Genomic DNA, 23530 nt, shown 5'->3' with positions numbered 1-23530 from the left:
TAATATTATTTAACGCAGCGAGTTTCTACGAGGACGTTCAGTTAACGAGTACGATTACGATACAATTATATTTTTAACATTTTTCAAATCTGAAGTCTTTGGTATAGACATAGACAATAATACGAAGTTCGTGACGGAATGTCGATCGAAACAAATTACCGACAGATCGAGAACGGCGACTCGCCGGCGTGAAAGCTAGCCGTTGCGGTCGCACTCAAAAGCATATCCAAATATATAATAATATTATTTTGTACACTTACAATTTTTCTACGTTTTAAAGCTTTCAAATTAAGATTTGTCTTAATTTCACCACCTACACGCGCGTCCGTCTCACGGCGACCGATTCATTATGAATCACATCGAACGGACGATCTCTATGTAATATACATATAACACGTCAGCGAGGCGGCCTCCCCTCTCGCGGCGGAGCTCGGCCCCCCCGGGCCTCGACGAGGGCGCGGAATGTGCGGCGGAGACTCCCCGGGCGCTCACTTGCCCTCGTCCTGCTCCATCGGCTCCTCCGACACCGAGCGCGAGCTGCCCGAGCGGCTGCAACAGAGGCTCTCGTCAGTCAGCCGGCCGCGCGGAGCCCAGCGCGGGGCCCGGCGCGGCCGGCGCGGACACCCACCTGAGCGCCAGCGGCCGCGTCTGCGGCGGCAGCGGCGGGTGCACGGACAGCGTGGCCATGGCGGCCGCGGTGTCGGCGGCGTCGCGCTCGCTCTGCAGGCGGCCCGCGCGCGCCGCGCCCGCCTCCAGCGCCGACGCGCCGGCCAGCGCGCCGTAGCGCTTGACCTGCGGCCAGTGCGGCGCCTGCGCGGCGGCGGCGGCCCGCAGCGCGCGCTGCGCGTGCGGCGCCGGCGTGCGCGCCAGCTCGCTCAGCGGCGGCGCGGCCAGCCGGTCGCCCAGCAGCGCGCGCACGCACTCCTGCGCGCAGTCGCACATGGCCGCCAGGTCGTAGCCGCCCTCCAGCGACAGCACCACCTGCGGCCGGAGCGGAGCGGGTGAGCGGGGCGAGGTCGCGAGCGTTGCCGAGGCCGCCGGCGGGGGCGTACCTTTCCGTTGGCGAGGCTCATCAGGTCGCGCGTCATGTGCGCGAAGCAGGCGGCGGATACGTTGTAGCCACCCATGGGCGCAGGGTGTCCGCCGGCGGCGTCGAACCCGCACGACACGAGAACGATTTCCGGGTCGTACTCCTGATGAATTAAAATCAAGGTTCAAATCGACTTATGACTAAAATGGCGGTGGCGATACATATGCATATCCGAAATTTGAAATGAATTTGAATGCGAACCTTGGCGATGGGCATGACGATGGAGCGGAAGGCGGCGAGGTACTCGGCGTCGGCCAGCGGTGGGTGTCCGGGCCAGGCGATGTTGACGGTGTAACCGAGCCCGGCGCCCGCGCCGCACTCGCTGGCGGCCCCCGTGCCCGGGAAGAAGTTGCCGTCGTCGTGGCGATGCAGGCTGATATACAGCACGTGCGGGTCCTCGTAGAATATCTGCTGCGTGCCGTTACCGTGGTGCACGTCCTGCGACCGAGAGTGCGTCGTCGTTACAAAAACTCTACTCGAAGACGTGTCACACGTTTTCCGTTTCGTCCGATCACGAGTGAAGCGTGTGAAGTGAAGTACTCGGACGGCTAAGGCTTCCACGCACCCAGTCCACGATGAGTATCCTCTGCAGGCCGAGGCGCGTGTGGAGGATGCGCGCGGCGATGGCCACGTTGTTGAAGAAGCAGAAACCCATCGCCTGGTTCGGCTCCGCGTGGTGGCCCGGCGGCCGCACTATCGCGAAACTGCGGACAGGACACGCGATATAGAGCCGCGCCCCTCTCGCACGCCGGCGCCGCTGGCGCGGTGCGGTGCACACGTACCCGTTGCGCAGCTCGTTGCGCGCCGTGCGCACGGCCAGGTCCAGCAGCGCGCCGGCCGCCAGGCGCGCGGCGGGCGGCGTGTGCGTGTCGCTGAAGGCCGTGTCGGCGTCCACGCCCAGCCCGCCGCACGCCAGGCGCACGAGCGGCACGGCGCCCGCCTTGCCGCCCGCCGCGCCCGCGCGCCCCGCCCACGCCGCCACGTGCGCCTCCGTGTGCACGGCCTGCAGCTCCTCCAGCGTGGCCTTGCGCGCGCGCGTGCGCTCCGTGCGCGCCGCCAGCCCCGTCTCGTACAGGCGCGCCCACACCGACTGCAGCCGCCCGCCGTGCTCGGGGTGCGTGGGCGCGTGGGCGCCGCACGCGCACCTGCGGACGTGCTCGTTTAGTCTGCGTTCTGGGTGAAAGGGCTCGAGTGGCGGGGAAATGAGGTCGGAACCTGGGCAAAAAAAATAAAAGGATATACACATGAGAGAGTTACCCATGTTTGAGCATGAGCGCGTCGTAGGCGAGGCCCGTGGCGGGCGCGCGCGCGCCGACCAGCGGCGAGCTGAGCGCGCGGGCCAGCGGCGCGGCGCCCGGGGGCTCCGTCGCCGGACCCGCGCTCGACGAGCTCTCGGGTGCGGCTCGTCGAGCCGTCAGATCGATCACTTCTCCCTCCTCCTCGCGCAGCTGCGCCGTCGCGGCGTCGTGCGCGCGCGTCAGCACGGTCTTGCGAATCTGGTCGCGTAGGTAGTGGTGCGCCGAGGGCGGCTGCAGGGCGGGATCGCCGAGCGGCAGCGGCGCCGAGTGCGTGCGGCCGAGCGGGCGCTTGCTGAGCCGGGCGCCCAGAGCGGCCGCGCCGCAGTAGGCCTCCGCCTCGGACACGGGCGGGAGCGCCACGGTGACGGGCGGCGCGGGCGCGTGTCGCGGCGCGGCGAGGGCGTGCGGGCGGCCCAGCGAGATGTTGGGTAGCGAGGGCGACGAGAACAGGAGCTCGGGTGCGCGCGAGCCCTCCTCCTCCTCGCGGATGGGAGCCGCCACCGCGCCCGGCGGGGAGCCGCGGGGGGACGAGCCCTCGCAATCTGCGACGAGCGACCGACTTTATGATTGGCGTTTAACGAGATACGAGTAGTAAATAATAAAAGCGTATGATGTGCCCGAAAACATTCGGTCGTACGGGTCGGTGCATACCGCCGGAAGCCTGCGGGTACTCACTGCGGTGCTTGATGCGCGTCTTGAGCGGGCGCCGCGCGAGCGGCGAGGCGCGGCGCTCTATGACGCGCGCCTTAAGCCGCACCTTCAGCATGTTGGGCTCCGACGCTGCACACGCATGCGGTTAGAGCTCCACGCGCACACTCGCTCCGCGGCCGGCGGGATCGCATATTTCGCGCTCCGAGTTCATCGGAAGTTTTGTCTTTCGTTCATGGCGAATATTGAAATTGTCTCGCCGAGTGTAACTGCGATCCCACCGACTTTGAAGCTCATTAAATACTACACTTTTGTTAAGTTTAACCTTTGCATCGGTTCTACTGTAAGGTTGTTATTAATGACACTAAAGAAAAACCAAACGACATTCAATACATGCGACTCTTGTTCTCGATTAATTGAGTTTATTTTTAAATATATATTATATCTATTTATTAGTAATTATTCAAATAAAACTTGCAATTAAACTGTCTGCGTTGTTTAAATTCGAGTATTAGAACCACCGAAAAAGTACGAACATCACATCGTAGATACGTTACATTCACACACGTAACTACTTACCGGTTTTCCTCAATGGAAAGTCTGCGGGCGAGGGTTGAGGGGGAGCAGCGTTGAGCGTCAGGGGCAAGGGCGCTGCGAGTCTGTAAGGGTGAGCGGTGGCGGTAGCCCCCGTGGAAGTTATTGATTCTCCCGATGACGATTTTACGATACCCCTGGAAATTGAGACACATACATTAAAATTACTTTACGTTTATTTATTTAAAATTATACAACTAGAGACAACGATAAAATCCTACCAATTTCTATACGGTGAAGATGGAGGTATTGTTCCATTAGCATTTGCTGCGGCCTGTTTTTTCTTTAGAAACTCCTGAAAAAAACATAAAAATACCATAATATTCAGACTGGTCAGACTAACAAAATTAAGAACCCATTAAGATAATATCCCTGAATGTAACGAATGTAAACGATTCACCCGTCTCGCGTAGTACAGCACAAGTAAGAATGTATTGGTCTATCCGGCTAGCACTATTAGGTGCATGCAGTAGTAGGCGGTCCCAAGGTTTACCTGCAACTTCTGTTTGACTTGAGTGGACGCGTTGGCACTGTGCTCGTGCTTATCCTTCTTCCGCAGCAGCTCGACGCGGTCGCGCTCGTGCCGCTCGCGCGCCTCTCTCGCCTCGCGGGCCTCGCGCGCCTCCCGCAGCGCCGCCTCCTCCATTGCTTTCTGTTGCTCCCATAACTGTTACCACATTTACCTACTTTGAGACGCATCTTCTGATATCAACCGACCGCCGATATCTTGAGCGATACCACGACTAATGACTAATTCGCGTTTCGGTAGGTGTCTATTAATAAACACTTATAAAAAATATGATAAGCGAATTTATCAAGATCAAATATGTTTAATGTTCATATCAATTTTTATGATTGAATAAGTAAAAATAGACGCTGACATAGGTAGGTAGCGCGTTTACCGCCCAAGTGTCAACCACGCTTTGTGGTGCGTCATGGATGCCGAAGGAATAAGTTATCAAAACGACGCAAAATTGGACTCCATCCACATACCGAAAATATTTCCTATATTTATACCAATATTTCTTTGAATGTGAGTCATTGTACGGTTATGAAAATAGTTTCAGAAATTTCAGAAAATAATTTTTGGGCGACAATATCATTATTCAATTCAATTTATGCGATTTAAGTGCTGGAAGTGACGAGATAACAAGAAATAAAATTCCCCGATAAGTTTATTTTACAATACTAATAAAACGTCTCCACTTTATTAAGATACATAAATAACGCATGCATGTGATGTACCTTTGTACCCTGACGATAAAACACAGTCTTTCTCCTAAAGATTCGATAATTTGCATTGACTTCCTGTGTCTTTGAAACGGTGTCAACATGCCGAGCATTTTTTCCCAGCTGCTAATTGGGGTCACGCTAGGTTAATACAGTCAGTCGAGCGCATTATGAGTGATGTAATTGCAGAATACAGGCTAGGCCATTCACGACTATTTATAGAGAAGCCTGTGACAGCAACGGAGACGCCCATTCCGCGCCCTCGCGCCAACATCCACATCAAAATGCTTCGTATTGGAATGTAATTGTGTTATTTTTATTATCATGCCGTACTAATTACATAAATGCCTGATGTGTACCGTTAATTAGATCTGCACGATCGAGTCGACTTTCTAAAATGTTCAAATCATATATTTTTTGAGTTAATACCGCGTGAAACCAGTTTGGTCGAAATTTTGACTTTCTAAAATCGGACTATCGTAAGTAGCGGTAAAGGATGTGTTTCGAAATGGCACACGAGAACTTGGTTAATTTTATATTTATTCAAATTTATGAGCGAAACTAACTTTTCTAAAATTTCTAGATTTTCGCAGCTACAGAATGAAATAATCACCTTTACATGGTGCCTGATTTGCTGTTCGTGTTGCTCGGCTAACTGTTGTTGTTGTTGCTGGAAATGCTGCAACAAGATCTCCTGCTGGAGCTGTTGCTGTTTCTTCAACTGCAATATCAAAAGATAACATAAAACATCCTTTTTAATTCAATAAACGATGAAACCTAAAATTTTCTTGAAATTACGATTCCAATAGCAACTGGCTATTGCGAACAGTGCGACACAGGCATATCCATCGCATTACGTGTTGTTAGTTTATGTTCTCTTCCGCGGGTTGCGATGTTAGCGTTTAATTGCTTTCTACTTCCGGTGGTTGTCTAAGCGCTAAAGCGGTGATATATGGCGACATGAATGAAATGTTTGTTATAACAAGTACAGCGGCCAAGTGGATTATAGCCAATTCTCTATCTGCTACTTTCGCACGTAGATATTAAAACGTACTTAGGTCTATTATTGGGCACTCTTGTTACTGACAAATTGAAAATATAGTATCTTTAAAATTTTACCGAACTTACACAGGTAATATTAATTCCAAGCACTTAAAATTATATCAATCGATAAATTACAAAAAGTTAGATAGAAATATACCTATGTACACAAAACGGTTAACTTGGAAATAACATTAAAATTAACAAATAAAACAGCAACAACACAGAATTTAAAATATATATTATAAACAAAAACAGAGTGTCATATTCAATCAACAATAACAAATAATTAAAATAATATTAAAGAAATAGGCGTTTCCGATTCTTCAAGAACTGTCAATAGGAATTAAGATCAGTCTGGAACATTGGATGATGTCAATACAAGAATAATTCGAAAAAATACTTTTGATGCACATGTCTTGACGTAGCTTTTAATTGACCTTTCCCTATAAACTTTGACGAATGTTACTTTCAGTATAAATGTAGTTGGCGAGTCTAATCATAAATGTGCATTAATAGTTTATGGTTACGTGCCAACAAAGCATAATACAACCATTGTATCAAAATAACGAGACGAATTTTATTGTAACGTACAAATGAATGAATTTACTTAGTATTTTTGGTACACCTAATATTATTTTAATATTTTGCATAACCTACTGAAATGATCGATGTTTTTTTACAAAGTGCTATTTCATGTGCTCAGAGTTATTTATGTTAATTGAAGTAAAATGTATTATTATTTATCATACATTTGAGATATATAATGTATGTTAAGTTTATACTATAATGTTCCAGAGCAACATTCACAGTCATGACATACGCAGTCGTTGAATTTGACACGATCTCTTGTTCTGTACAATGTTATGAAAGGACTCACTTGCAACAGGAAATTATTTTCTAACGTTTGTTTCGCTCTCTCCGCTATATGGAGGTCTTTCTTTCTCGGGCTCTGATTCTGACAACGAGAGGAAATAAATGTTGAATATCACTCGCCGACTAGCAGGTACCTTTTGGAGTTCTAATAAGTTCAATATTATTGCCACACTTGGAAGAAAACATTAGTGACGTTACAAAGATGCATGTACTCTTCATTGGATCTATTTTCCGGTATTAAATTTGCGATATGGTTTTAATTACTTATTTCAATTTTACCGTTTCCGTTGAACTTTGAAATAATACAAAAATTGCTTTAGGGATTCATATTTGGAATATAAAACATAGTGCCGGGTCGGCGTCTAGGTATATTTCTGGAGTCGCCAACATTATTTTGGTTAGATGGAAAAAAGAAATGGCGGGCGTCGGAATGCGCGCGCGCCGGGAATAGCCTGCGCGGACGGATGTTTTGCGCGCGAGTGTGGGCGGGGTAAAAATATTGTCATACTTCACCCGCGCCCCTCGTGCCCGTCCTACCCCGAGCTGGCCGGCGGGCTCGGTGAGAACTGCGTTGTTATAATGCAGCGCTTTGACGTACAAATTCTGCCATTGAATCGTGTAAGCGGATAGTAAAGCGACCGCTTTGTTTTGACGCCTTGGTCGCAACTGCCGGCTCGGTCTGCTCGGTTCACGATCATTGTTGCATAATCATTGTCAGAACGCGACGTCATTTTTTTATCTCGTGGGAGTTACAAGGTTTCTTTGTTATTTTGGAAATATTCACTTTTTAGATCAAGTAATAATATTCAAATCTATACACACGTACTGAACGATGCCTTTGACTATTTTAATAAGAAGAATTAATCGTAATTATTTAATCATTCTGTAATAGTTTTATACAGGTAACAATTTTGATTAAATTCATAATCAATTTGTTTAATATTTGTTGTTTTATTCAAACCAAAAAAATATTATATCAACTTGTAATAGAAAACTTTTCGAACTAAAATCTATAGAGCAAACGTTTTAGTTCAGAACTTAACCGTCTCGAACGTGTTTTCCTACTTCCCTGACTATGAACTCGGAGACTGCTAGGCGACGCAGTTATTAGAGCCGCCTCCGCGTTTACTTGATATTATAACTAAGCCGGTTTACAGGTTTGAGGAAATCTTTTGTATATATATGCTTATTTAGCAGGTCGTTAGCTCGCATTTTTTTATTGTATGATTTCCTATTCGGATCTGATGACCATCATGGAATAAAAATCATTTTCTAATTTGTAGAACTGCTTGACTAAGATGAACTAAGATTGAGCTGAGGAAATAACGTGATTGACTTAATCGTATCCAGACCTAACTAGAAGAAAATAACCGTTATATCAAAACAAATGATAGTTTGTAGGTTTACATGTTTGAAATAAATTTGGATCCGTGCCCGGATATAAACGAAGATGAGCCGATTGTCCAATGTAACGTATTTCATTGAGTAGAACAAGGAGTTTTACATGTTCAAACATATGTACGGCGGTATTTTCGTACGACGGCCGGATATTCGATCCTATCAGCTTGTAACGATAATTGTGAATGTTTTCATATTCGCAATACCGTCCAGCGTTATATTTACGGAGGCCGGATCAACACGCATTCTAAATTTATCTCCGGATTACACGGACGCATGTAAATATAGTGTGCAGATGGACGGAACGCTCCACGTTTTATATACGTGTGTTCGTTTTACTTTATTTATAACGCGCTCGGGAATTTTTATAAATATCGCGTCCGTTTTTAAAAGAGAGATGGACGAAGCGTGCTTCTGTAACGTGAAAAGGTCAGGGGAAATATTGTAGGTGAGGCCGGCAGTGTACACCTAACCTATACATATAGACTAGGATACGAGGAGACGTGAAGAATTAATTAAAACTCTAAAAGTGATATTCCTTCTTAAAACCCATTGACAAAGATCATAAGGTTTCACTTTTATTAAAGTTTCGACAGTACTTCCACGTGGTCCAACGCTTGTGTACGAAAGGTTATTATACAATTAGTGAGTTTATGGTTAGCACACCTTGAGAATGAAAAGATCGCCTCCTGGCTATTTCTTTTCATATTAAATATATATAAATAATAAAATTGACAAAAAAAAAAAGAAAAAAAAGACCCGCTGAGTTTCTTTCACCGGTTCTTCGCAGGTCAGGGTATTTTCTTTTCCGAACCGGTGGTAGTGTTTAATTTGACAATAAATAGGTAAGTGTAATGCTTCTATATTGAATAAAGGAATTTGAGTTTGAGTGGTGTATGAAGGAATATAGTATGCGGAAATAGTATAAAAGTATTTTAGCGTCAGTTTTGATATCGTCTGTAATGAATTTCAAATAATATCAGCCATAACATCCATGTAAATATTTATTTATTTTTGATTTACATACAGTATTTTAGTATGTAATAAGCGGACACGTTTAATGTTACCAAAGGATTGCATGCGGTTGAATTGAGGTAAAATCCGAATTCCTTGTAGGTTTTAGTTTCCTTAATTTGTGTTTATAATTCATCTCGGACCTAGTGAAGGAAAACATCGCAAGAAATATGTCGAAAGAAATTCTGGCACATGTCCCGCAGTGGAACAGTGTCGAAATTAGTTATGAATTCCGTTATAATTTCCTTGTCAGGAAAGAAAATTTCACCAAGCAGTAGAACATTAACTTAATGTTACTTAATTTTTTACAAATCGAAAGCCTATATAATATAGAGATTTCGTATGTATGGTTTACGGTTATTCGCACTGTTTATATCGTTGGTATTATAAATTACATTACGCGCTGTTTTTAGTAAATGATCGGTTTCTAAGAAAAATTTCATCGAGTTAAACAGGAGGCGTTCATTTTCATTGTAAATATTTTGCAGCACCCTCGCTACCGATTAAAGTCTTGCGATGTTTGCGAAGTACAAAATAAACAAAAGATTCTTTCTTATTAAGTTACTCGGCTCCATTAGGCAATATAATGTAAAGTGCTTACGTCATCAATTATAAACGAATTCAATCTTTCCGTCGTACTTTACCCGGATCTAGTCGTAGAGTATTTTATTTAACAATTTAGTTCGCAACTTTTAACTAATCATTGAAATATCATCGTATTGCAACAGGTTTAAATGGATAATTACTGCAATAAATAAAACATTCAACGATGTTGAGTTGTACATATTTGTAAAATTTCCTTTAAAGGTTTTTTTTTCTCGGGGAAATACAGACGATAGATTCTTAAACACTTCCTCGAAGTTGTTCACGTAAGCCTTCAATCGCTATTATTGCAATAACTTGAGGAAAAATAAACTTCGCTACCTTTGATGTTAACAGTAATTTAAAGTCATCGTCTATTTTTATCATTTTTACTTGAACTACACTATACGATACATATTCCAGGTGTTCTCAAATCGATCCTTGCAGAAATACTCATAATAAAGTGCAATATTTATTTAGACTGGTGTATTGGTACTGATTGTATGTAAATCAAACAATTCCCGTAATTATTATTATTAGATCCAATGCAAAAGCAAATCTTTGAACCGAATTGTAGTTTCTTATTAGAGACTCCAAGATTTCACCTCGTCGTAGAATTTGCATAGAAGTTGTAGGTGGTGTTCACCTGCATGATCTGGTGATGGAAGCTGGTGTCGGCGGGGAGGCGTGGCACGTGGGGAGGCGACGGCGTGTGGTGGGGGGAGCCCTCCGCACCGCTAGCACTCTCGTGCGCCATCTCTGCGTAAAGAATAAAATCGTTATTGTTTTTTATCAACATCGAGATAATTGTCTCAAATGTTACAAAATCGATAACTTGACTTTTCGTACAATATACTTGTTTGAAAACTTGTTTTACTTAATGTTGACACCTGTTACAAATCCTCAAATAATGTAAGGTAATTATTTGTATTGTTAAAGTATTCTTACCTAAATTGAACGCTACAAGGCGGTCTCTAGGCAAATTGAATTAATATAGTTAGTGGTTTGTTTTATGTTGTGTCTTATATTCATTGATATACCTTTTTTATTTGGTTTGTTCCAACTCGTTGTTAGAGTCAACTCTGACGCCCTCATGTCAGATATGGGATATTATTTTAACGAAAACAAAACAATCTCCACGAAGCGGATTAGACAGAGATAGGTAAAGGTCCAATGGTTGTGCTCAATAAACTCGTTGCTCGCTCCGTCTCGACGAGTTTGACCTCACAGTAAATGTGACCTACATCAGCGAGGGTTGCGGGGAAGCGGGCAGGGGTGATGCTATTTTTAGGCGTCTAAATTTAGAAGGGCCCCGGACCCGGACCGTGTCCTTCACGATTGTTTTGGTTGTAATGTAAATACTTAAACATCTAATGAAATCATATATTGCATACACACGGACCGTGTTATACTTGACATATAAATATTAAATTACAAGAAAAACGTCGAAAAACACACAATAGCAAATAGTCTTATTAACACCTTTGTACATTAAGCCGATACAATCTCTGAATGTTTAATTTATGGACATAGTTTTATTATGATATTAATGTTTCGTTTAAAATGTAAAATATTTATTTACATTCGAACTATCTCTATTCCACATCGCGTTATCACGAACGTGTTGCAATTTATGCGTATTAAATTTTGTATGAGTATGTATTTGTAAACAAGTTGCAATAAACAATGATTATCAAAAATACAACTACGGGATCAAGGGAAGAGAAAGGGTCAGTTACGTACAATTTTAAGGCTATGGCCAACCCTGTACGAATAAGGATTGTTAAAGAGCAGTCTACGAGGTCAAAGTACTAGTTACTAAGTATGATTCTCAAGAGAATCTAGCTAAATCAGCAATATGGTAAAGAAGTCTGTACGCAAATATATATATGCACTTTCTACATCCTCAATCATATAATCCGTTGGAACACGGGAGTGACTCTCAAGCTCTGATCTGCTAATGAGAATATTTACGCCCTACCTAGGAACTCAAAACTTCGTTATCTGCCTTTTATGGATGACTGTTTTAATATGAAGCAAGTGATCGGAATAATTTTATACATATTCCGAATTGATTCAAATATATTGAATTGAATTGCATAATTTTTCAAAACTACTATGTCTACGTTTGTACTACGTAACGTCTACGATATGACTTCTACGAACCGGGAGAGCGAATGTTTCACGTAGCGCGCCTACGACATCTACGATTCTCTAAACGATTTTAAAAACATATTTTTCGTAAAGTTAATGACTTACCTTTAATTCAAATACTCTATAACAATTGTAAGTAACGTAATATAATAAAGATATACATACTACATACATTTACATACAAAACACATATAATTTAATATACGGTAAATGAACTTGGTTGAAGATCAAGTGACGCGTTCATTATCGCTTTTTTGAAACATTAGACACATTCACAGCACACCGCTTTAATCAATGACACCTTTTTATCTAAAACGATCTGCAGTGCATTAATATTCATTATGAATAAATATAAAAAATACATAACTATAACTTCCTACTACGGACATAGAATAAAAATCATGTATAATGGGAAAAAAACATGGAAAACGCGCTTGCATGCGTATGTGTGGTAAGAATTAACGATTAATAGGCTATTAAGTATAACTCATTATTTACCTTGTAAAAATAATGACTCGACGGAAAGTTAATCACACGTTTTCTACTAGCCATAACCCGCGACTTCGTTCGTTCATCACGTATCCATTTATTTAGAAGAACCAACAAAACATTCACAAAAAAAAAACGAATACATAAAATTAATTAAATTTAAATTATATGTTGTCTAATTTAAAGGTTACCTCGGCGTATGCTATATTATTTTATATGCTAATTTCTTTATACGGTTACCTCAATGACAAATGATATTACCTATACTATGAATACAAATATAACGTGTACTATAAATACGGTCACTCTCCGATTTAAAACTACATATATCTTTGAGAACATGACGTCGTCAACTTAAGTCGTTCATAATATGCGTATTGCAAGCTGTAATATTATAATATAAATTTATTTCAACAAAGACTTTGACTCGAACAAACTATCAAATTGTTATCATAGTCGTTTCTATACCTGTTTAAGTTTATGTTAAGTTACACGTGTCCAGACATTAGCACGTACTAATGTTGAAATTATTATAAACTATGTTAATATATGCGAGATGGCTGTGCTTTAATAACTTATCATGATTTATTCTAATAATAGTATCGAGAGCGATCGTTTTATCTTTGTTTAATATTTACTATCGTGCGAATATAAGTTAAGATAGCGACCTATTTTCCTGATACAAACTACTTACATAGTAACCACATATCGCATGTATACATATACCTAATAAGTATTATGTACCTTTGTTGGACAAGACATATCGATTGTGACTAAACCGATTAATTGTGTATATCGATTAAACGCTAAATGATATAATTGCTTGTCGATTATCATTTTATAATTACAATGTGTATTTTCAACGATAATTTTCTTATATTTAGTGTACAAATGTAAACATCCTATGTTGTTAATATTCGAACGAAAATTGGCTTAAATAATATCGTCTGTATATAGTCAAACGAGTGCCAATGGGAATCGTTGTTTATGTTTGATGACTGTTCACAAAACATCTCGGAATTACCGAAATAAGATCACACGTAGGTATAATAAAGAGTCCGTAACAAAGCTAAACGATAAATACTAAAATAACAAAACACAAAGCCTCACCCCCTTGTCCCGCGCCGCCCGCGGGAATAAAAATAGAAAGCGAACGCGACAAGTGAAGGACGCGCCCCGCCCGCAATATAGCCGTCTCACTCGCACATGTTTACCACTGGAGTGTGCGAGAGTAACAAAAAACAATACACGGCTAAATTATGAAATTCTATTTTTAGAGTACGCACGCGAACAACCAAACGTGCCTCAAGATCGTTCTGTTTGGCGGAAATCGGCATATTTTGCGGACTTACATCTCCATACTAGTTTAGAAGCCCATTAAATAAAAAAATGTGTGGGCATGTGTTTGTAGTTTAATTACATCGGAGCGTGTGTTACGTTATGTGTAACACTTCACTCGTAGCCGATTCTCACGCTAATGGGTTAGCGCTTAAATTGCTCGGATACGAAATTTTATCTATCCAAACGAAAAACCTACGAAAGTATTTACTAGGTAATTGTATGTATGAGTATGAGTTAAAAAAATTTGTTCTACGTTGATCAAGTTGAAGGTCGTTTTTTTATCGTAAATGATAAATTAGTGAACTAGAAACCTGTTTAAAATTCGCCATAAAACATTGAGTAAAATCTGGAAAAATATAAACCTGAGAGCCATTCAGAGAAAACAAAAAATATATCACATATATCGGGCCAAACTCAGAATACAACTATATTCCAAGTTTACACTGTGTATCAAGGAATGCTTAGATTCACACAGTAATATTACAAAAAATATATTCTCGAGCTATTTTTTAAAAATAATATATGACAATAAGTTGTTCTAATTAAAAATAATATTTTGGACATAGTTTATAATTCACTGATTGACTTTAAAGGGCGTATTTTAGTTGGTTTTAATTTATATTTAAAAGAGAAACCTAAAAATGGAAAAGCGAAACCGCCCAATCCCTCCACATCCCGAAACACCACCGGCTATAAGCGTCTCTTCCACGAGGCGGTCGCTTCTATTTCCAATCGGCTAAATGTAGCCGCCGGAAACGTTACTGGAGTTTCCATTTCGTACTTAAACCGCGAATATTTATTTTTTCAATAACATTTCAACTTATAAATCATTCTAACAGGAAGTAACTCCATTAAAATTTTTGGGCATTTTGGTTTTTTTTCAAATGAACATCCTCTTTGAGGTTTCACTTCACCTCTCTTGTGCTGGGAATGCAGTCCTAGAAGATGAGATAAGATGTAGGATAAACAGGAGCCTCGCACAGCCGCTACTTTCAATAAATAAATTAAAATTACCAAAATATTAATATAAGATTTTCCGAGCATTAAATTTGTACAAGAACGTTGATATCAACTATCCAAATACCTAAAGCTTAGAGTCGTCATTTCGATAATTAGCGTCTCACGTACTAGTGTCGTGGTCACAGATTCGCCAAGCTATGCTCGGCACTTCCGGCTGCACTATTTATTACTTGATACAAAATAATTTATATAATAAAGATATTAAACTCTTCTAAATCACTTCTTTTTCGGCATCATTTAAACATTTTCATACTTTATCATACGTTTTTACGAGGATGAAAAACGAGTTATTCATTTGTAAATAAAACTTATTATCGGTACTAACTTTTCATATTTATTTTATCAAAGATACAAAGCTATGAGATCGATTACAGCCCGATCACTCATGTTTTAGCATCGTACACTTCCCGTTACGGGGTCTGGCTATTCTCTGAGCTATGCTAAGAGTATATGCTTTCCAAATTCTGCCAACTACGGTTATATCTGTAGGAGCTATTGTTTGTTATAATTACGTTAAAAATATCGTACAAACGAGGGGACTCGAAACAGGCTAATGGTCAGATGCAAGCAATAACTCACGACATCTAGTTTGGAGTGAACTGCGCAGGAGTGAATCACGGCTATAATTAGACATCTATAATTAGCTCGCCATACAAAGACTATGGCCGCTACAAGGATTCCGGTACCATTGACTCACATGTGAGCACTCTTTGTCTCCGGTACGTTTAGTTTTATTTTATTAACCTAAATTCGATGCTATCCCTCTCGAAAACGAAACATTGACGTTATCTTTCTAAGAGTAAAAATAACAAAACGCAGTGAATTGTTTATAGTTACAACATTGACTCGTGTTACGAATACAATTAATTACTTTTAATAGCAAAGCATAGATAAGATATTGTTTTATTTATAGTCTCCTTAAACTTGAATTTCAGCTTGAGTATTATGATAATCACCATCTAAACATTTAGCGAATCACACACTTAACATCAGTATATATTTATTACATAATTATAAGTAAACATGTAAACCGTACGCATTTATTTATTATGAAAGGAATAATGCTTATTTCGTTTTAAAGTAGTGCACGAGTAATATTAGGAGAATTAAATTAAAAAAAAATACGTTTATATGATACGTCACAACTTCAAGCTTTAACCTGTCTGATTCATGGTCTTCGTTGAAAATTGCAATGTTCATATATGTGTCGTCGAGTACATCCCCCTTGTCAGTTTTTGTGGACCTGCTTCTCAACCTGCTACTAGTGGCTCAGACGAGATCTCCCCCGCTTTGAGTCTATTCTATTAACAGATACGCCGCATTCCTTCTGTCATATTTTTAGCTTACAACTAATTCTGGATACTAATAAACTGTCGCATCACACGCGTTTTTTTTTCGTTCCGATATAAATTGTTGATTTAAGACTTTGTAGTATTATAGCCGACAAGTGTTACAATATCTTGACGCGCTACAATAACACGTACAAGAGCAATTCCATTGTACAAATATGCTGTTTTTTACCTTAACTAAGCCTTCCTTTGGATTATTACGTATATAAATTAAGTAAACAGGATACCGGAAAACTACGAATGATCAAATCGCTGAACTATTATTTAAATTTGCATGAGAATCGAAATGGACAAAGTCAAACAGATCGGGCAAATTAAGAGTGAGAATAGTAAAGCTATCCATTAACAGATTAGCGCAACCTGTTCTTTGCGTAGGTTAGGTAGCGTTTACACTCGTCGTACATATGCCGAGGGGTTCATGGGTTATTTTTGACCAACAAAGGCTGAAACAAGTTGCCGGCTTATACACTAAAAATAACCGGTTCGATACTTTCCCACTCGCGGGCTATTCTCGGCGGTGGTTATACAAGGAGCTATTTTAGGTCCCTTTTTGTTTAGTTGTTGCACGATTCGATCCCAAATGGTTTTAGCTTGATTGAGTACAGAATAACGTGTGAACGTTTGTAATTTTTATGACTGATGGCAACTGATTGAAGTGATTGTGATTGAAATTATTTATGATTTTAATAATTTATTATTTTTGATTACATCATAAGTAACACATTATTTTTAAGATACGCGTAAATTACTATTGTTTCATAGATGTGATGACCCTGCTGTTCTCTTATCCTCATTGTATTGTTTTTTTTAAATGAGTAATTAGGCATATGATTAAGTTATTGGTCAACAACAATAAGGCGGTAATGTTTTCTAAATTTACTCAAGGCTGGAGTGGTCTCGTCTGCTCCGCGTGACTGCGCCTCTAAATATAGCGCGACTATTGACAGTCCCTCTCGCTGGAGTGCGAGGGCGTGCAAACAAACAATCAGCTAATTTTAAGGATCAATTTAAGTTATTGATCAGTAAAACTTGTTGGATTTAAGGAGATGAATAGATTTCCTTTTATAATGAAATGTTGTTATATTCTGTTCAAGGGAACGATGTCACCATCTAACATTAATAGTAGTTGGATCAAGTGAAGGGAAACCTAAGAGCAATAATGGTAGGCAATCCATTTGGTAGTATTAATGTTTAAAACGCGTTATTATGCGCTTGTATGCCGTTGGTAACTAAAGATCGATCTGAGCATATCAATAAATATTTTATACACTGTTCATTAGATACAGTATCTAGTGACATTTTAAATTTATGCCGTCAATATATATATACATATTATTTATATATAGTGTCTCGTTCGAAACGAATTAAAAAAACAGCCCCTACAATTATTTCATTTCAATTACCAATTTAAAGTAATGACAATTTATTTACTAGATAAATAAAGCAAATAGTACAATGCACAAAGAAAACAGATGTAAATGCCAGAACAAAGAGAAAACTAAATACAAATTACAGAATCATAATCACAACCAAAAAAAACACTCATTGAGGACAAAGACGTATACAGAATGTGTGGTACATTAAACTTACGCTACAATCTTTAGTAAAGATATTGTTCATTTCAAAGCGAGACCTTCGACAGAATCACTTGAAAAAGGAACCGTTATAGTTTCAACAGTAAGTCTTGATTAATTTCCTGCTGTTCGTACAACATAATATTTTTTAGAAAATGTTGAAAATTACACAAGTTGTGATAAATTAGAAACGTAAATTCCAATAATAGTTAAGTAGTATGACGTTTAAAATGATTCAACAACTGGTGACGATTTTCGGACATTAAATTATAATCAGCGTCAAGTGCGAGAGGGACCTTGGATACGCATTACGGCTTATCTGTTTGAGGAAACGTTCATTCCTAAAATAGAAATAGGAATCGTTCATGACTGGCCATAATTGTATTATTACAGATAAACGCAAAGTCAAACGTAATGATAACAGTTGAAACAAATTAAATATTAATATGTTTTAATTAGCTACGTACGAGTTTTGTAATAAAACAAAACACATGACAACGATAAAATACGAACGGGCTAAGTACAAGTGCATGACCGAATAGAAAGCTAATGATAACACCTGACAAAGAATTAAATCATTTTATTGAAATAAATTAAAAGAGGCTAATTCTGACCAAAATTTCTTAGAAAATTTTAAAAGTATTTTAGGAACATTTTGCTGTAACCGTGTTCTACACTACAATACTCCATATGGACATATTGCAAATATATGCATCATTTGAAATTGGCCCGAAAAACATTGCACACCTAAAAAGGAACGTTTTCGGAAAATAGTATTTCTCTTTCACAGTATTGCTTTCTCTGCGTGTGCTGTGTTTACAAAACGACGGCGTGGCTTTGTGTATGATAAGATCATCACCGAATATTGTTCTTGGCGATTATATTTAGTGTCGCACGTGGTTGAAATTGTTTCTCTGTTTCTATAGCACGACAGTTTGAATGATATTTCGTTTCGTTTCCTCTTGTTGAATACTTGTTATTTACAAGATTTCTGCTTGATTTTGGATATTACCAACAAAACTAGTATTTTGCATCAATTTTAAAAATTTTAAATAAACGTGTTAGAATTGTACACGAGGAAGCATGAATTTTTTTATATAACTATTTCTAATATAAATCTGTTGTCGTTAAAAATAATAAAAAATGTAATAATTTTAATTATATCTATCTATTAGCTGTCGTTTAGGCTTCAAGCAAAAAATAAAATAAATTGCATGACATATTACCATAAAACACAAAAAATATCATAAATGTTCGTCCAAATTGTGAAGAAGGTCAACACCGGGGACCGATCGGTCCAATAATACATGTTTATAGTATACAAACGCAGAGACGCACTAGTTTATTGTTGACGTATTATTAATTCGTCATCTTATCAAAAAAACATTTGGCCTCAGAGCAGTATTACAATATTGTTCTATTTATAAACTATTTTAACTTCTGTAACATCATTTAAACTAGCACCGATGCATTTGTTTAAGAAATAACTTAGTACCTCACTTGAAAATTGTTTAGTACTGATTTATGGTATATGGTATATTCGCTTAGTGTTAGGGCTTTGTGCAGGCCCGTCTACGTAGGTGTCTACGTCATAGTTTTGTTGTGTTCAATTTTTTAAGGGTGAGTAAGCCAGTGTAAAATAGCCATTTGATCGAAAGAGAACCGAATGCAAAATTCGTTACGATTAAGTTCCCAATATAAATTGAGTGGTTATTCGTTACACTGATGTTCTTTGATATTTTATAAGTGTCCTATGTTAGGTGTTTTTATGAATCCTCTACTTCTTATTGCATATTATTATGTCGACTTAAGTCATTAGAATGTATATTATTGTGTATGCGAGCGTGTTTCACAATTAGTCTGTCCGTGGGAGTGATAGTTATAGTGCGACCAGTATGTCACGAGTTCTATTTCTGTTTCTCATAAAACCAATTCAATTTCCGCGTACACGTTTTCATGGCGCTATTTTAGTACGGTCGTCATGTAACAAAAACATTATACTGTAAAATTAAGAGTAGTATTCAAATAAATAGCAATCGCAAATAAACTGTAGCTTATTACTTTAACATTAACATACCTGCATATATTTTTATCATAAACAGCACTAGCTTTTTTCGTTGGGATATAATTACATAATTTGAAACGGATAGAAACATTACTTTTAGAAAACAGGTTTCACAAATATTTATACTTAGTTCTTATATGATGTGTAATGTATTAGAATATTGAATAAATTAATACTTTTTTTGTACTCAAAGACGAAACAGAAAGCTTTCATTCATAATTCGAATAAGTGCGCACCGCGAGAGCACCTCGGTCCGCAGCCGCGCCACTGATAAAACTTCCGGCGAGGTTGTCGCCCTTCCGGCTCGCTTATCGGTCAGCTGGGGTGACTTTTCCTTATCACATCATTATGGAGTCCTGTGGGAATCATTACGCTAGTCTTTAAGCTAAGATCACATATCTATGAAATATTAAAGATACAAGTAAGACTAAGAGTGAGGACAACACGATCAGTGACGATAAACCACCACGCAGGTGATTGTCACAATGAGAAAATGTTCGTCAATTCAACTGTAAAATAAACGAATGAAAATGTATTTTTGCATTAATTTAAATGAATTTCAATAATCAATATTCAATTCTTTGCTAATTGGGTTTCACTTGCCAAGAACGCACAGACTAATTTGCCAATGTCGTATAGAAATAATCACCAATTACTATTTGAAAGACTTACTACTATCAAATATCAAGACTAAGCAATACTGATTTATAATTTTTATAATATTAAACGGACGGTAACTTGACTTAAACAAATAAAAAATGGGTTATCGGATAAGACAAATATTTATGGTATCTTAAGAACGTTACTTGTACCCAAAAAACTTTATATTTAACAAAACTAATGGAAGGGAGCAAGTGAGGTAAAAGCGTTTGCGCCGGTACTTTTCCAAGCTTTTGATGTAAAGTGCGCGTCTCAATTATAACGCTAAGGAAGGTTTCCACGATACTCAAAAACAACTTTAATGAAATGATGAATGCTTGCATGCTTTTCTATTAAAAAAATCTTCCAGCTTAGATTGAAATATAATTACGAAAGATAAATAAAATGAGTGTTCAAATCTAATCTTGCATATCCGTCGGTGTCGTTTATAATGAGTATTATAATATTACTAGCTGTGATTGCGGCTTTACTTGCGCGAAATTTATTAAACTACCTATAGCACACAAACCATCACTGCGCATTTTGCCCCCTTGAGGGATGAAATAAACAAGTCTATATCTGATATGAGAATCTTACCCGGGACTATCTATTTCCATACTACATTTCATTTAAACCGGTTCCGGGGTTGAGATGTAACAGACAGAGTTACTTTCGCATTCACAATATTAGTATAGATTTATTCATAATTATGTCTTACCGTTGTATGTTCGCTAAACGTTTAATGACATTCGCTAATAAATACTTATTTCCGTCATTAATTTTACTATCTATATCCTTGTTTTTTTAATTGTATCTTCACAGACTTTTGTGTCCGTGCCAATTTTCGAGTTTATTTTTTTTTTAATGTTTCGCTTCGTCACTTGCTAATTTAAATTCTAATACATTACATAGTATCTACATTTTATTCTTATTCTATTTTTTTTTCTTATAATTATTTTTTTACCTTTGTAGTTGCGGTCCGCGTGCCGAGTATTGGGATCTTAAGCAACGCAACCTCTGTTCCAGTCAGGTTTTTCGAAAGCAAATCTCCGTTCATTGATCGTATTTTAATGTTTATTATTCATTTTTTAAAACGTTATAAAAAGTATTAATTCTTTAATTTTCTGTTAATTTAAATTTTACATATTGTTAGTTGATACTATTTTTAAAATTCACGTGAGTAGGCATCGTAACTACTATAGTATTCAAAGAGGCAGGAAAATGAGTGAATAAATTGTCCAATAAATAAGTATTAATAACTCAAGCCAAGTTTAACGCTTACGACAAGTTTATTTAAAGGCTATGTTTATGATTTTATATTATAATGACGTTTCGTGTGTGATAACTTTATAAATCAAATAGCCGTTTTCCTCTCCGAAAATAACTTTTATCTTAAGCAACAATATTCGCCATAAACAATATACATTAATTATCCTGTAAGTAATGTACATTAGCGTAAAAATAACATTATTAACGAAAATGGAACGTCATTTCAAACTAATCGTTATATTATATTATTGAGTTGGGTAGTTCGTATCTTAGGAACTACTAGTATGATTTTTTTGCAGTATACAGCCTCCTTATTCATAGCTAACTCATCCTACAATACACAGGAGCAGTGACCACTATTGCTAATATGCTGACAAGATTCTAGTTTATACTAAATCCGGCCAACAGAGGCGCCTAATTGATTCACCTGTGTTTAACATAACTACACAGACACACCATTTATAAAATCTAGTGTGTTACTTGTTCGCTATATCCAGTCAATATATATTGCCATATAACATATAAGCATGTACCTATACCAAAGTGTGTTTTAAAAAATGTTAGTTTAATAAAATACATAGTAATTTGAGTCCGAGTGGAGCTCGGCGCCGCCGCCCGTCGACAGCCGATCAATTAGTTGGAACGATTTCCACTATCGTCGTGACGGACGCGGGGACAATAATTAATGCCTCTATCGGCTACTCGCTACTACATACTACACACCATGACACTGCTGAAGGACCGAATTACCTAAATTTTTTGTCAATTTAGAACGTGACGCTTTATTCACCACCTAGATGAAAAACCAGCTTCGCTCGGGTGAAATAAATAAAACTAAACAAATACGTTTTATCCTTTACTTTTCAAATAACATAAAACTTTTTCATAAACATCAAATATCAAACATCTGTATTAAATATAAAACTTCTAATAACAAGGTGAAATTTTATTTTTCCTTTTTTTTCCAATTAACATAATGTTCCAAAGTAGTTCGCCCGTTTCAAACTGTCATGTCAATGAATTTCATATCGATTATACGAATTCTGCGGATATAATATGTCGTCGACTAAAAATCATAATTTTTTAACGATCTATAATTGTTGATAGTTTTCGATCGGGTCTATCGTAGACCAGCACGAAATTAGTATACTTAGATATAAATTTAAAAAATTATGTCACGAATACGATAAATATTGGCAGCCTACTAACTCCATTCTCTTATCAATATATAACACATACTAAATAGCACGAATCAAAACATTCGCGATTAAATAAAATTACTGATGTCATTAGAGTGATCAAGTCATTCGGAATGCGATGCGGAAGGAAATACCTCTATAAATATTGAATTGAGTTAAATGAACGCTTGTGATTTTTTGGTTCTATAAAAGAGAAATGTACATGATATAAAATAATTATATAATAAAAAAGCAGATGATGATGAATCGGCCGTACGTATGTGCGTCGCTCTCGTGGCGATTACTCAAGAACTATTCTGGCGTCACCTTGCACAGCACTCGTTGCGACACGCCGCACGCCGCGCGCGCACGCCGCGACACGCTGCATTATTACACGCCGTAAATAATAATAAACTTCACACGATAAATTAATTATAAACTATTTCTTTGATGTGCTGTAGCTTTAATAAATTCATCTCATTTGATGAAGCGATTGTTTTGATATTATTTAATTAAATAATTAATTGTGTACCAACAGCTATATATTTACATTTCAGTGCGGCGGGAAACACTTTAGTGATGTTACGCGATGACAGCGCAGTTTTGTATATGAGTCGTAACAATTCGTTTCGTCTTAAAACTTATTGCGTTCGTTTAGCGAGTCGGTAGGTAGGTCTCCAC

The 23530-nt window shown here is 38.9% G+C and overlaps 1 protein-coding gene across 8 annotated transcripts in view; it reads right to left on the bottom strand.

Moving 5' to 3' along the window:
- Positions 1–338: 338 nt before the first annotated feature.
- LOC125068033 (histone deacetylase 7) overlaps positions 339–23530 on the bottom strand; it is a 69991-nt gene continuing 46799 nt past the window's right edge. For 3 of the 8 annotated variants that reach the window (XM_047676994.1, XM_047676995.1, XM_047676998.1), the window contains 14 exons: positions 10418–10530; positions 6782–6859; positions 5474–5581; positions 4124–4297; positions 3852–3925; positions 3616–3767; positions 3064–3168; positions 2348–2930; positions 1873–2235; positions 1656–1794; positions 1292–1528; positions 1053–1193; positions 629–981; positions 339–549 (listed from right to left, as the gene is read on the bottom strand). In XM_047676994.1, the coding sequence (XP_047532950.1) occupies positions 489–549; positions 629–981; positions 1053–1193; positions 1292–1528; positions 1656–1794; positions 1873–2235; positions 2348–2930; positions 3064–3168; positions 3616–3767; positions 3852–3925; positions 4124–4297; positions 5474–5581; positions 6782–6859; positions 10418–10530 (2681 nt within the window). In that variant the 3' untranslated portion in view covers positions 339–488. The remainder of the gene's footprint in view (positions 550–628; positions 982–1052; positions 1194–1291; positions 1529–1655; positions 1795–1872; positions 2236–2347; positions 2931–3063; positions 3169–3615; positions 3768–3851; positions 3926–4123; positions 4298–5473; positions 5582–6781; positions 6860–10417; positions 10531–23530) is intronic. The other 5 variants (XM_047676999.1, XM_047677001.1, XM_047676997.1 and 2 more) reach the window with 4 other exon arrangements.

The sequence above is a fragment of the Vanessa atalanta genome, chromosome 13 (genome assembly GCF_905147765.1).
Source record: "Vanessa atalanta chromosome 13, ilVanAtal1.2, whole genome shotgun sequence".
NCBI lineage: Eukaryota > Metazoa > Arthropoda > Insecta > Lepidoptera > Nymphalidae > Vanessa > Vanessa atalanta.
The sequence above is the reverse complement of the archived record's forward strand: the minus strand, read 5'-3'. Positions and strand labels throughout refer to the sequence as shown.